Here is a 13,001-nt window from a genome sequence, read left to right on the forward strand (position 1 = left end):
TAGTATCAATCCCCCGAAACCTTTTAGCATGCCAAAACTCCCATTTCAGTAACATGCACCAAGCTCTCAACCTTCCCATCAGCCTTCTAACTGTTCTGCAAACGCAGCCCTAGTCAGCAAAGAAGTCCACGTCCCAAATAAATCCACGATAAATGCAGCGCAACAACTCACCCAAATCAAGACGCTTAGGAGCAACTCTTAACCCGTTCTCCTGATCTATCTGGCTCGCAAGCGTCCAGTGCACGTTTGCGCAGACACATTTTGGTGTCGAGTATTCGCAGTTCCTACAGTTGCCCTTGTGGAAGCCTTACCCGCCTAGGGTGGGGGTGTTTATCAGTTCGTTTGTGCGGTGTACATATTATATAACATAAGACTAGAAGGATAGGAAAGGGAGTAAGTAGGCGTGTGTAGGCGTATGTGTGTACGTACTTCTCCTGGGCAATAATATTCCGTCTATGGCTGTCCGGGGGAATTTCCTACCCAAGACACATGTCTAGGTCCAGGGCAGAGTATTGCATTTTATCGACGTCGCGGATTTTGCACGTTGCGGAGAGGAGTTGTAGGGGAGGTTGGAGTTTGGGATCGGGATTTCCTGCTTGGTTTTGATAGGGTGACAGGTTGGAGAAGGGGGTTACTTTCAGGTTGTTGGGGTTGGCGGTGTCCTTTGGGTGGGTGTTGAAAGGGGCCTCTGAAGTAGAAACCTGGGGATGGAGGTATAGCTGGAGGTAGAGGTGCAGGAGGGGGGATACTGGCTCCCATGTTGGCAATAGTGAGGTGCGCCTCGTTTGGGGGGGTGGGTGTGTTTTGGTCAGTGGAAAGGGTTATTGGGTATATGGCGAGGGTGAAGAGGAGAGTCAGGTGCATTTTGGGGTCTTGGAACTCAATGCGGAGGTTTGTTGAGCCGTAAGGGGGAAAGGAGAAGTAGCGTTGAGGTAAATATTGGGGGAAGTGTTGCATATCTATGTAGTGGCTCGGGCCTGATCAGGTTGCTTCTGAATTACTTTACTTTGTGGATTGTGCAGCATGAAGAAATGTGCAGTCAGCGAGGTATTTCGTCTGTCTTTATCAGGTTAGGATGGCGCGCCGGGCAACAGTTCCAAGTAAGGAGCATGGGCCTCAAGAGCGGTGGTATAAGATGTTAGGCATAATAGAGCATTCCATGCATCCTTTCCCAGCGAACAATCGTGAACATAGGTGTTCAGGACCTAGGATATGATTCTTTAGTCATACTGACCGGTTTCTGACCTTGTATTTGTTAATAAGCTTCTGTCATGGCTATCGCTCATAGATTTAGAACTTGTCCTTGTCTAAGTAGACGTGGAGAGTTCTAGTCCCTGAGTCGAAAACGAAATGTCGCAATTGCACTCCTTTGTATTTAAGTAATGAGGTGACATAAGAAATAGACTAAGTCTAGGGGGAAGCTAGACAAGATCCAATTATTCAAGGGAATTATCAAGAACAGGGGCAAATGGGGCAAAGGGGAGGGTCAAAGCCCTGCCTGCGTTTAGGCCTAAGTCAATCAACCGAATTGTGCAGTTTTCACTGTACCTCTATTCAATTAGAGAGGGTACAAGAGAATACGTGGACAGTCTCTGAACGATCAGATAACATTGCCATAAATCTATGTCGTTATCCATGGGCTCATTTAAAGCTGAAAGTATGACACCAACCTCGAATCCAGAAAGATTATCACTGCTACCAGCGCAGAAACGAATATATGGTATCAATGTCTATGCACACCCCACCCCCCCAAAACAAAAAGGAAACAAAAGCAAAGCCACCGGACCTTGATTCCCTAACAGTGACAGCCAGGGGTATAAACCAACAGTTAAAGCGAAAGTACTTCTAACCTTTAATACCAAATACTCCTTGTGCGATGATGGGGCATTTGCTCTTTTCCGTCCCTTTCTAACTCTTTCATCATGTCATATAGGAAGAAATCTATCAAAATCGCATTCACGCCCGATGAAGCGGGTTTATCGGTGCTAGTTTGTGTAAAGTGCTTTTGTGTCGTGCATTTTTTCTGTTCGTCTAGTGCTGATGTGGTGAGGCTTTGGCGGCGGTCGTGATTGACCGCGTGAACGTTCAATTGTGTAGGCATTATCTTTAGCTTCGCCTCTGGGTGTTTGTTTTCGATTTCTCTTCTAATTAATTCGACGCACCAGATGCTGGTTGCGCGCAGTTCGACCTCCCAGGTCGACCCGCTGGGGATCAGTTTCCGTTGGCGGATGTGACTCTCCAGCGGTGGTGAGTACATGAGACAACCGAGTTGGTTTAGTATTTGAGGGATACGGTAGTCTGAAACATGGTTAGTTGGGAGACGTCCTGTCACATCACATTTTGAGATATCCAAAGCCTCACCTGCAAACATCGTAATCTTGTCAATGTCTCTAAATTCGCCAAGGCCCTCGCCGTTGAAACAGGCCCACAGGTCCGCGACTAAGATCTGAGCGCGTTTAAAGAGCCGGACCCTCCGTCCCTGGAAGCTGGTTTCGTCCCGAAAGCAGGGGAAACTCTCTGCCAAAAGGTTCACAAGGGATGCGGCGGAGTAGTTGGCGTTGTAAATGCAGTTGATGAAACTACCCTCAAAGTCCTAGATAGATAGTTTGTCAGAGCAAACACAGGTCATGAATCATGGGGAGATTGAACATACCTCGCAGAGGACTCGGCCTGCTTCTCGTAGACAGCAGAGGCGCTCTTGCAGCAGAGGAATCTCCTCCTCTGTTGCGGATCGAAATACATGTTTGAGCAAGGACACAGAACATTCATCCTTGTTCACCCAGAAAGAAGGACTCGTGATAGGGATCTCTGCATATCTTAGTGTTCACAATGCACCTAATGAACCATGTAAAGAATATATTACATCTGAACAACCTACCTTCATCCAAAGCTCGCTGCAAGGCAGCGACCAAGCTCCAATAACCGGTCCACCTCCTCCCACGGTACTCAATCGCGAAGCGTTTCTCATCCGGGAGCTCCGACCAGAAACTGAAATTCAGCAGGTCCATGGTGAAAATGAAATCGACGGTGCTTTCGTCCTTAGCCTTGGGGTGTAATTCATGCTCCGACCATGTCTGCGTGGAGTACTCTTTCTTTTGCATCAAGCGCCAAATGGTTTCGGCGGCTTCTTTGGTCTTGGAGGAGTTCAATGCAACGTCAATAGCGTTATCGAAGACGTACTGCGCATTTTCCAAAACTTTGGTCTCTGCAGCGCGTGGGTTTGCTGCCCCTCCTCCTAGCCCGAGCGACTTACGAAGGAGAGCGAGCAATTCGGGATCTGCTTCGTCGTCCGACATGGTGCGGCTTCCCTGGTATCAACAGGAAGGATATCCAAGAAACCCAAATTTTACTTTTGAAAGGATGGAAGAGTTGAAAAGGAGAATCAACAGAGAGATCCCAAGCGAGGAATGGCAAGAAATATAATTGACACAAAAAAGGAGGGAACAAAGACTAGCGCACCAAATTCCCCACGACCGTTTGTACTGCTGCGAACCAAAAGCGACGATCAGGCAAAAAAAGGCCCAGTTGGTAAGGTTCATCCGTTGGGCAAAAATAGACTCAAGTCTTTTTAGTTTTTAATAGATGTTCTAAAAAGTCTTGATTTTCTTTTCCTTTCTTGGGTTTGAAAATGGCACCAAGGAGTCTCCTTTTATTTACGCACAATATCATAGAAGAAGAGAGGGAGAAAAGAAAAAAAATCCATTGACCCTTGCAGCAACAAATGATCCCTACCAAATTTGATTCGTTCCTTTTTTTTTGAATTTGATATCGGAATGGTGAGTCAGCAGAGGCATAATACAATTTATGCATGCCAACCATTGGCTATGTTTTGTAATCCCTCATGGGAGGTTCCGTTGATTCGATTCGACCTTTTATGTACATTTTTTATGAATGACATTTCAAACTGCTAGGAACTACCTCGGGCTCCAGGCTACAACTACTCCCATTATATATATACCTGTACTGCGTACTATATATTGTAGAGAACTTGACGTACACCACCTTCCTGCCCTTTTCGCCTCAACCAAGTATATAGGTTAAATTAAGTATCTGTGCGAAGTTCCTCATTCCGGGTAGTTGCATCGGATTCTCCTGTTGTGGGTGTAAGAGCTGGCAAATGAGACTGTCCTGGCAAAATTTACAGGTCTTAAAAAAAGTCAGTCGTACCAAAGTCGTTCTTGATAGGATGTTCTACTCATAACTCATGTGTTGGTCCAGAGGATGACTGTATCTAAGTGCCATGTCCCTAGATCAACGCTGGAAGTTGGGGACATATGGGGCCCAGCTTCATCCCAGGGATCTGTTTCTATTTGAAATCAAGCGGCAGGTCTTTGAAATGGGGTTATGGGTCCATATTAGACTGTAGGTTGTAAAAGGTACGCATTAGTAGTAAGGTATCTTGTACCTTGTACCTGTACCTAGTATTGTAGATAGACCGCTGCAATTGGCTTAACGTGTTTAATATTGATCACTACCAAACTGTGCCTTAATTACAGGCATGTATACCTACTGTGCTGTTCAATTTCGGGATCCATATAAGAATATTTACATAAAAATAGCTAGGATAAGAGTCCATTGATTTGCTTGGTTCCGGAGTAAAACTGACCAACTTCGTAAAGAGTAACTTCAGTTCAGTCCATGTGGATACTATACCGTCCAAGGTCACGAGAGACAGTCAAGATGTATGTATAATTTCCTCCTGTACGTTCAGGTTGAGGGAAAGCATACAGCCAATAAACATGACCGATCTTCGGATACCCTGTCCAGTACTTAGTACCAATGGACGGGATCAGATAACAACCAGTGAAGGAAGAGGTTGACCAATAAATTCAATTGAGACCGATCTCCCCTCCGGTCTAATGGTCCCAGTAATTTACTGATTGTAAGTTTAATAGGGCCATTCCTATGCATGACTAGCTTGTGGTAAAAATAAAACAAAATAAAATAAAACAAAAAAAGATAAAGAGGAACACGAGATATGGGGATAAAAGAGTGAATTTTGTTCTGGACTTGTGCCGGTGTCGTCATTGCTCATTCCAGACCCATTTTGGGACTAATTAAAGAAAGCGCGGTGCTTCTCCGAACGCCTTTCACATTTCCCGAAACCAAATATCCAGACTCTACTTTCATTCACATCTACCCTTCTCCTCCCGCTTCGCGCTATTTTAATTTTCCTTGCTAAATTATCCTTCATTTGGCGATGCCTCTCGGCTTGTTCTGACCTTAGCTGCCACTCTTTTGATTCTCTCATCTCCCTCGCGCCCGCAATCATGCCGCGAGATACCTATTCCAAGCGCTCGCTCGGAACCTTGTCCAGACGCCTGAAGGAGGTATTTGATTTTTCAACCTTCCTGTTGTGTGATTTGGCATCCCTGGGACTAATGTGATTTGTTTCTCTCTAGTCGCGCGTACTCCTCGTCGGTGCTGGTGGTATCGGCTGCGAGCTACTCAAGAATCTCTTGCTCTCCGGGTTCGGCGAAATCCATATCATCGATCTCGATACCATCGACCTGAGCAATTTGAATCGTCAGTTTCTCTTCCGTTTTGAACATATCAAGAAATCAAAGGCATTGGTGCGTCACATCCTCAACCGTTCACCCTTCCTGCCCCGCCCGGAGCGTCACCTGCGCAACCTCCTACCGTGCTACCCGTCCCACACCTTTCATCATCCCGCGGTGAAGAGAAACTGACGAATATTCACCTTGATCATAGGTCGCGAAGGAAGTTGCCCAAAAATTTCAACCAAGCGCAAGACTCGAAGCCTACCATGCGAACATCAAGGATAGCCGCTTCAACGTGGATTGGTTCGCGACTTTTGACGTGGTCTTCAACGCTCTCGACAACCTGGAAGCCCGTCGCCACGTCAATAGAATGTGTTTAGCGGCGGATGTGCCGTTGATTGAAAGTGGAACAACGGGATTTAATGGTCAGGTCCAGGTCATCAAGAAGGTAGGCTATGCGAGCAATCCGGTGCGTTACCTTGAATGTGTTGCCTTTAACTGACCACCGACAGGGCCAAACGGAATGCTACGATTGCAACTCAAAGGAAGTCCCCAAATCCTTCCCGGTTTGTACTATCCGCAGCACGCCAAGCCAGCCTATTCATTGTATTGTCTGGGCGAAAAGCTATCTTCTACCGTAAGCTATCCAGAAAGGAAACCCGTTAAAATACAAGCTGACCAAGGATAGCGAATTATTTGGAACGAGTGAGGATGAAACGCCAGAGTTGGATAACACCGAAGATGCCAGTAATGGTGAGATGTTCTGATAAGGAATCCCCACTTAATCTTAGATAGAACGTGCTAACTCTATCCAGCGGATGAAATCGCAAACCTACGAAAAGAGGCTCAAGCTCTCAAGGAAATCCGCGAGTCGATGGGCTCCCCTGAATTCGCGCAAAAGGTGTTTGCAAAGGTTTTCAAGGAGGACATAGATCGCCTACGTGGCTTAGAAGACATGTGGAAGGACCGGAAAGCCCCGGAGCCCTTAGACTTCAAGAAGCTGCAGAGCGAGGCTGCTTCCATCGAGCCTACAATCTCTTGCAACGATCAAAAAGTCTGGTCTCTGGCTGAGGACTTTGTCGTGTTCAAGGACAGGTTCGAGTTTGTCCTCAATTAACGTGAATAACTTTGACTAACATATATCGCAGCTTGGATCGACTCAGGGATCGGCTGAAAACACTGCTAGATGCGACAAAGAGCGGCGTTAAGCCAATCCTGGTCTTCGATAAAGACGATGTCGATACGCTGGACTTTGTCACTGCTAGTGCTAATCTACGAGCAACGATATTCGGAATAGAGGCCAAATCAAAGTTCGATACGAAGCGTAAGTACCGTCGCAATCGGATGAACCGACATGTTCAAGGGTTGCTAACTATTATCAGAGATGGCCGGCAATATTATACCTGCAATCGCAACCACAAACGCTATAACCGCCGGTCTATGTGTTCTACAGGCACTAAAGGTCTTGAAGGACGATTACGCTCATGCTAAAATGGTAAGTCAAATCCCTCTTCATGCGTGTCACCTGTTATTGAAGTCGTGCGAAATAGATCTTCCTCGAGCGGTCGGGTGCCCGTGCAATCAGTTCAGATTCTCTGAAGCCACCCAACCCGAACTGCCCTGTTTGCTCGGTCGCACAGGGTAGAGTCAAGATTGATCCGGAGCGAGCCACAATCAACGACCTGGTACAGGATATCCTGCGCCTGCAATTAGGATACGGCGAAGAGTTTTCGGTCAGCACCGAATTAGGCACGATTTACGACCCGGATCTTGAAGACAACCTGAACAAGAAATTATCAGAAATGGGTGTAAATAATGAAAGCCTCATCACGGTTATAGACGAGGAAGACGAGCAACCGCGTGTGAACCTTGAACTTGTTGTTCTTACCGAAAAGTAAGCCTCTTGATCCTCTCTGAGTGAAGTCAGATGATTATTGGGATAATTCGCTAACTATTCGATAGACCAGAACCCTCAATAGAAAAGCAGAAGCCAATCGCCCTAGTAAAGATCCCTGAGATTCCTCGGAAACCAAGAGCACCTACACCTGCCGCCAGCGAGCAAGCCAATGGTACTTCTGATCTAAACCAGCGCAAGCGCAATGCCGAGGAAGCAGGCCTCAGCAACGGAGATGACCGTGCAAAGCGCGTGGCCAGTGTGTCTGTCGCTGACGGCGACGGATCGAACCCCATCGTCTTAGACGAGACGCAAGGGGGTGCGATTTTAATTGACGACTAAACGATAAAACGAAGGATGTTCTAGTGGACAATTGCTTCCTCTCTACTTCCAACCGATTTCGATCCAAATCTATTTCTCATACGTTGGTCCCTTGAGTTTTGGATGGATTTCCGAAGATATCCTCCTTTTGTTTCTTTCTCCCTCTCATCTACTGTAACATATCATGCGTTCGCTCCGAATAGAATGGACGAGGGGATTGCCGAGGTGTTTTGTATTTTGGCCGAAGTGATAATGTGCATACTTTGGCATGGCGTTCCAACAAAGGCACACGAATGAGTCAATGAATTTACTTGTTATCTTCATCGTACAATCCACACATATATCGTCCCAAAACATCCCACGAGTCTCAACCTCAGTACCTCTATATACACAACCACCCGCCCCTTTTTTTCTCCCATAGACAAGGCAATATAAGTCTAAGTACAGTAAACTCACACAGCACTCAACCCCCCATCCAAACTAACAACACAATTATTCGCATACTCATTCCCTGCTAAAAAGACCGCCGCATCCGCAATCTCCCCCGCCTCCCCAAACCTGCCTACCGGAATACTCCCCCTCAGCCTCTCACTCACCCCCTCGCTAAACCCCGCAATCATCGGGGTCTCAATATACCCCGGCACAATCGCATTCGACCGCACACTCCCCGCTGCCTCGACCGCCAACGATCGCGTCAATCCCAAGATGCCCGCCTTCGAGGCCGCGTATGGCACTGCCCCAGTTCCGCCTCTATGGGCTAGGAGTGAGGAGATATTGATTATACATTTGGATTTGGATGCTGCGGTGTGGGTTTTTAGGCGGTTGCGGAGAGAAGCACGGAGAAGGGCCCGTGAAGTGAGGATTGCGGCTTCGAGGTTTGTGCGGAGGGTGAGGGAGATTTCTGATGCTGGCGTTTTGGGGAGGATGTTTGTGTTGGAGATTCCCGCGGAGTTTATAAGGATGTCGACTTTTTGCTGTATCTTCGTTAGTATTTATGTGAGGATTTGGGGCATAGAAGGGTAGGCTAGCCTAGGCTAGAAAAGGAAGACAACTTAAACATACCATTGCTTTCTCCAGCTCACGCAGCCATGATCCGGCTTCTGAGACGTCGCCTACCAGGAGGTTAATTTTGTCGGAGTAGTCGATTAGAGTTCCATGCAGTTTTAGGTCGGGTGTTTGGGTTTGAAGAGTAAGTGGAGTTTTAGAGTCGGTTCCTTGGAGTTTGGATGCGGCGGTGACAAGGCGCTCGTGAGATCGTCCGACAAGGATAATGCGCTCTGCGCCTTCTTGAAGGAATCGGTGGGCGATTGCGAAGCCGATGCCTGATGTTCCGCCTGTGATCATGCAGGTTCGGCCGGCGAGACGTGAAGAGATTGGTGGACTGTTTTGCGAGGGAGAGGATAGGGGTCGTCTTTGGGATAGCTGTAGCTGTGGTAGGGCGTTGGGGAGGGCTGTGCTTTGTATGCGCCTGGCGTTGTATTGGGGGCGGGGGAGGGATGTTGACCTGCGGAGTTGGAGTGTTGGGTACATGGCTGGTTATTGTGCTCTTTGAGGTAATGGCATTCACGTCTCGGTTGGGTTAGAGGTAAAGAGATATTATAAAGGTGTTCATCATTGAGCATCTGAAGGAGTGTAGACGAATGAATGCGCAAAGCAAATTTGCGAGACAAAGGAGACAAGGAGGTCTAAGGCCTTTCACTTCAGGTAAAGTCACACAGTCCGATGATTAATCCAAAGAAGTAGGTATAAAGATAAGTACTCAGTAGATTGAAGGAACTATATTAAGCCAGGCCGGTCATTGAAATTAAAACAAACTAAGAAAAGCAGTTTATCGGAAAGCTTCTGCACAGACCACGTGGAGAAAGTTTAAAACTCCCGTCACCACCGTATTTCTCTTATCTTTTCTCTCTTGACCTTAACTCACGTCCCGCATGCTTACTGACGTATCATCCCCTCTCCAATAATACTACTATCTTCTATTCCTCAATTTCATAGAAAATGGACTCTTCAGCTGGCCCTTCTGAATATGTGTCTTTGGTCTCGGGCGATGGATTTGAATTTGTCATTCCCCGCAGCACGGCTCGTATCTCAGGGACTTTACGTCGGATGTTGGAAACTTCTAGTTAGTTTCCCCTTTTGTTTTCACCTTTGACCCTTTGACCCTTTGACCATTTGCTCTCCACGTGCTATGTTATGAAGCCCGTTTGTTAACAGTTTATCTGCTATAGGTAGATTCGCCGAGGCCCAGTCAGCGCGCTGCGAACTGACGAATATCAGCGGGATAGTCCTGGAGAAGGTCTGCGAGTACCTTTGTTACAATGAAAAGAACAAGAATGAGATAAACGTTCCGGATATGGACATTCCCCCAGAGCTGTGTCTGGAGTTGCTGATGGCCGCGGACTATCTGGATGCGTGATCGTTTGCCTTTATACATATGTACGGACGTTGGCATGTCTCGGAGAACGTGGGTGCTAATGAGTTCTAGGCGATAGGGACTACTCTTACGAGTTATGATTTGAATGATTTGCATTATTGATCATTATTACAGACGGAGTTGGACTGCTGTAGATGCATAGGGTGGGATAGAGTATAGGCGTTGGGTCCGATATGTATTATATGGGTTTACGCAGTCGATAGGAAATCGTCTCTTGAAGACTATGGAGGAGGATAAATACGGTATGACAGGGATATTATATGTCTTGTTTTATTGTATTCTGAGCGTGCTCTCCCGTTCGCTCGCTGTGATTGCCATCTGAGCATCTACGTCCGGCCCAAACTATGGACGGACGTTCTAAAGATGATGGCAGATTATGTCAATGATCTCCCTCCTATTCAGTCCCTATCCACTTGTGCCATGGATATCAGGACTTTATTCCAGGGGAGACATTCCTGTCTCATGCCATGCTTCATGGCAAACCAAGATTAGAGAGGCGAGAACCACATCACCAAATGTGGTTATGCTGTTGCCTCATATCCCAACGGCACGGTATATATTGGCAAATCTTTCATGGTATCCTGAGTAGTAATAGACCAAATCCGTTTCCAAAAATTGTTAGTATCACCGGCCCTTGGGCTTCGGCCGAGGATGCCCGCCCCTTTTATTTCCAGCTGGGGCAACTCTATTGTATAGCTTTTCCTTTCCGAATGCCGCGTCAGCAACCCGGAGGTAGCTTACGACGCCTTGGTCGACAATGGCTAAGACAACGTTGCGATACCCATGTCGGAGTCGCATGTAGAGCATCCTGTCCATCTTCTCGCCCTTGGGCGGATCCAAAGGCGTGCTCTCAAGGAGGCTGCCAAGCTCACCCATCGTCGGTATAGAGGATTGAGTGCGCGCATTGACGACTGCAATTCTGAAATCCGGTGGCGGAGGAGCCGACTTGCGGAACTGTGTAGACGGCTTGTAGACATGAAAGACAACACGGAACGGCGCCTTCGTCCGTGGCGGTTGAGGTAGAGGCGTAACAGGATCGTAGTAAGGAACAATCGAAAGCTTGCGATAGATATCATCTGGAGATGTCAGAAAGGAACCATCACACCGTACACGCATCCACGAAAATAACTCACTATAGTTGCGATGGATCCCAAGACCAGTAATCGGTCCCACAGCCGTGGTAGTCGAGCTATGCAGCCAATCCATAAACCGGCCATAGATCCCCGCCAGCCCGGGACCTTGTTGCGGTGTCGATTCCACCTCTTCCTTTGCATCGTCATCATCATCATTGTCATACCACCCTGGAGCCCGAATAAGTGTGTACCCCAACCGCCGCAACCCAGAGTAAACAGAATACCGATCCACCATCAACCCACCTCGCCCAATGAAGCTCGCATACGCAGCCTGCAAACTCATCGGAATCCCCGAATCGTCCGTCTCCCCATCATTCTCACACCCCGTCACTGAGACCGGCCACCTGATATTCAAGCTCCCTCTTTCAAGCAAATACAAAGCTTCCTCTGGCAACAGCCAGACCCGATTCCACCGGTCCGCACGCCCCGCATACTTAAAATACTGGCCCTTGGGATTCGTCACGTAGACGCACGAATCCGGATGAACGTTCCCTACATCTGTGGCCTGCGCTGGCGGGGTATCGGCGTCTTCCTCAGCGATATTGTCTAGCGTACCCTTGGGCGGAGCGACCGATCGAGGCGGAGCAGGACCATCAGGCGCGTAGACACCGATGACTTCATTCTTGTGGAAGTGTAACCGGGGATGCGCGAGGGCATTATGCATCGCCTGGCGTGAGGCGTCTAGGATATCGGCCTGGTACAGGGTCGGGTTGGGTTCGAAATCCTTCTCGCCGCGTTTGGGGAGGCTAGCTTGCGATGTATCTGTGAGGCTGTGACTTTAGTTAGTCTCTAGGTGTAAAGAATATGGTAGTAGCCCAAACACTGACAAGGAGAGGTGGTTCAGCATGCGAAAGTCCTGCGTTTCATCGGAGAGGTCTGTGTCGATGTGCGCCGCGGAGTCATGCGACGGGAGGTGGATGGCGGCTTCGTCTGTGTCGGCCATTGCGGCGGCTCTAGTAGTGATATGAGTGTACGGTCAGGGTAATTTAGAATAATGGAAAGCTTTCATGGACACTGCATCAGGTGGAGACGGAACAAGGCGTAAGAGCAAAGCTAGAGAGATAGATTTCCGGAGATTTAATCGAATGGCGATAAAAATCTCGGGTGGCCCGAGCTTTCTTTTTACTTATCAGTTCCCACCGTTCCTTCCAATCGCGGGGAAACTTGTACTTCTTGATTTAATTGATTTCTTTGTCCGTAATGGACACCGTTGTCGCTGATCATAGCGACAGGTATAACGAGGTTCTTACCCAGGTATATATATAGATATACATATCTTTCGCCTTGACCCATAATGTCTTCTCCCTCACTGACTTACTGGGGTTTGTCGTAGATCTCCGTCAACCTTAACAATGCACTGACTACGTTCGGTCCCTCCTCCAAACAATACCTGACGGTTCTAGACATCCTCAAGGATTGTCTCCGGACTATCGAAAGCGATCGGAAACAGAGATCGCTCGCTTTGGACCCGGATACGTTGAGCTTGGCGATGGGTTTTTTGGAAATTGGCAAATAGGACGGATGTGGGAAACAAATGTCTATCAAAATCAAGCCACATTCGAGATCTGATAAGATCCTGGGGCTTGGTGGGGGGATGGTCTTGTCGTATAGTCACCATGTCGTTCTACGGATGCAGTTCTTGTATCCAGCGTCTTGGAAGACCACCTAAGATCCTATAAGAATTGGCTCCTAGGCGAAGGGTTAAGGACTCGAGCTGA

At 47.7% G+C, this 13,001-nt stretch overlaps 6 protein-coding genes across 6 annotated transcripts; 3 read left to right on the plus strand and 3 right to left on the minus strand.

Annotated features, from left to right (window-relative positions):
* Positions 1 to 1,650: 1,650 nt before the first annotated feature.
* Positions 1,651 to 3,813, minus strand: BDW43DRAFT_262989 (queuosine 5'-phosphate N-glycosylase/hydrolase). The gene is made up of 4 exons (XM_032040487.1): positions 2,879 to 3,813; positions 2,654 to 2,808; positions 2,362 to 2,593; positions 1,651 to 2,298 (listed from the first exon to the last, which is right to left on the minus strand). The coding sequence occupies exons 1-4, from the start codon at positions 3,294 to 3,296 to the stop codon at positions 1,853 to 1,855; spliced, it is 1,251 nt and encodes a 416-aa protein (XP_031904905.1). The 5' UTR covers positions 3,297 to 3,813; the 3' UTR covers positions 1,651 to 1,852.
* A 1,216-nt stretch (positions 3,814 to 5,029) lies between these two features.
* On the plus strand, positions 5,030 to 8,328 carry BDW43DRAFT_262993 (E1 ubiquitin-activating protein ubaB). Its single transcript, XM_032040488.1, has 10 exons — positions 5,030 to 5,330; positions 5,403 to 5,573; positions 5,713 to 5,949; positions 6,014 to 6,138; positions 6,190 to 6,254; positions 6,317 to 6,596; positions 6,650 to 6,825; positions 6,884 to 6,996; positions 7,052 to 7,395; positions 7,464 to 8,328. The coding sequence occupies exons 1-10, from the start codon at positions 5,271 to 5,273 to the stop codon at positions 7,735 to 7,737; spliced, it is 1,845 nt and encodes a 614-aa protein (XP_031904906.1). The 5' UTR covers positions 5,030 to 5,270; the 3' UTR covers positions 7,738 to 8,328.
* On the minus strand, positions 7,930 to 9,489 carry BDW43DRAFT_152627 (SDR family NAD(P)-dependent oxidoreductase). Its single transcript, XM_032038475.1, has 2 exons — positions 8,779 to 9,489; positions 7,930 to 8,690 (listed from the first exon to the last, which is right to left on the minus strand). Exons 1-2 carry the CDS (start codon positions 9,244 to 9,246, stop codon positions 8,169 to 8,171), a joined length of 990 nt encoding a protein of 329 aa, XP_031904907.1. The 5' UTR covers positions 9,247 to 9,489; the 3' UTR covers positions 7,930 to 8,168.
* A 225-nt stretch (positions 9,490 to 9,714) lies between these two features.
* On the plus strand, positions 9,715 to 10,132 carry BDW43DRAFT_306770 (elongin C; the record flags this gene model as incomplete). Its single annotated transcript, XM_032046097.1, has 2 exons — positions 9,715 to 9,838; positions 9,945 to 10,132. The coding sequence occupies 2 exons, from the start codon at positions 9,715 to 9,717 to the stop codon at positions 10,130 to 10,132; spliced, it is 312 nt and encodes a 103-aa protein (XP_031904908.1).
* Positions 10,133 to 10,774: 642 nt separating this feature from the next.
* BDW43DRAFT_306771 (tRNA-splicing endonuclease subunit SEN54 family protein) lies at positions 10,775 to 12,226 on the minus strand (the record flags this gene model as incomplete). The annotated part of the gene is made up of 3 exons (XM_032046098.1): positions 10,775 to 11,226; positions 11,284 to 12,053; positions 12,111 to 12,226. 3 exons carry the CDS (start codon positions 12,224 to 12,226, stop codon positions 10,775 to 10,777), a joined length of 1,338 nt encoding a protein of 445 aa, XP_031904909.1.
* A 257-nt stretch (positions 12,227 to 12,483) lies between these two features.
* On the plus strand, positions 12,484 to 12,799 carry BDW43DRAFT_306772 (uncharacterized protein; the record flags this gene model as incomplete). The annotated part of the gene is made up of 2 exons (XM_032046099.1): positions 12,484 to 12,537; positions 12,617 to 12,799. 2 exons carry the CDS (start codon positions 12,484 to 12,486, stop codon positions 12,797 to 12,799), a joined length of 237 nt encoding a protein of 78 aa, XP_031904910.1.
* Positions 12,800 to 13,001: the final 202 nt, after the last annotated feature.

Source organism: Aspergillus alliaceus (assembly GCF_009176365.1).
Source record: "Aspergillus alliaceus strain CBS 536.65 unplaced genomic scaffold BDW43scaffold_4, whole genome shotgun sequence".
NCBI classification, from domain to species: domain Eukaryota; kingdom Fungi; phylum Ascomycota; class Eurotiomycetes; order Eurotiales; family Aspergillaceae; genus Aspergillus; species Aspergillus alliaceus.

Bases quoted from the DNA above. Each gene is read 5' to 3' on its own strand.
- BDW43DRAFT_262993 (XM_032040488.1), top strand. From the start codon at position 5,271: ATGCCGCGAGATACCTATTCCAAGCGCTCGCTCGGAACCTTGTCCAGA. The intron at 6,826-6,883 runs GTAAGTACCGTC...AACTATTATCAG, and splicing joins ATCAAAGTTCGATACGAAGC to AGATGGCCGGCAATATTATA. The intron at 7,396-7,463 runs GTAAGCCTCTTG...ACTATTCGATAG, and splicing joins CTTGTTGTTCTTACCGAAAA to ACCAGAACCCTCAATAGAAA.
- BDW43DRAFT_152627 (XM_032038475.1), bottom strand. From the start codon at position 9,246: ATGTACCCAACACTCCAACTCCGCAGGTCAACATCCCTCCCCCGCCCC. The intron at 8,691-8,778 runs GTATGTTTAAGT...ACGAAGATACAG, and splicing joins GTGAGCTGGAGAAAGCAATG to CAAAAAGTCGACATCCTTAT.
- BDW43DRAFT_262989 (XM_032040487.1), bottom strand. From the start codon at position 3,296: ATGTCGGACGACGAAGCAGATCCCGAATTGCTCGCTCTCCTTCGTAAG. The intron at 2,809-2,878 runs GTAGGTTGTTCA...TAAGATATGCAG, and splicing joins GCAGCGAGCTTTGGATGAAG to AGATCCCTATCACGAGTCCT. The intron at 2,594-2,653 runs GTATGTTCAATC...CTATCTATCTAG, and splicing joins CAGGCCGAGTCCTCTGCGAG to GACTTTGAGGGTAGTTTCAT.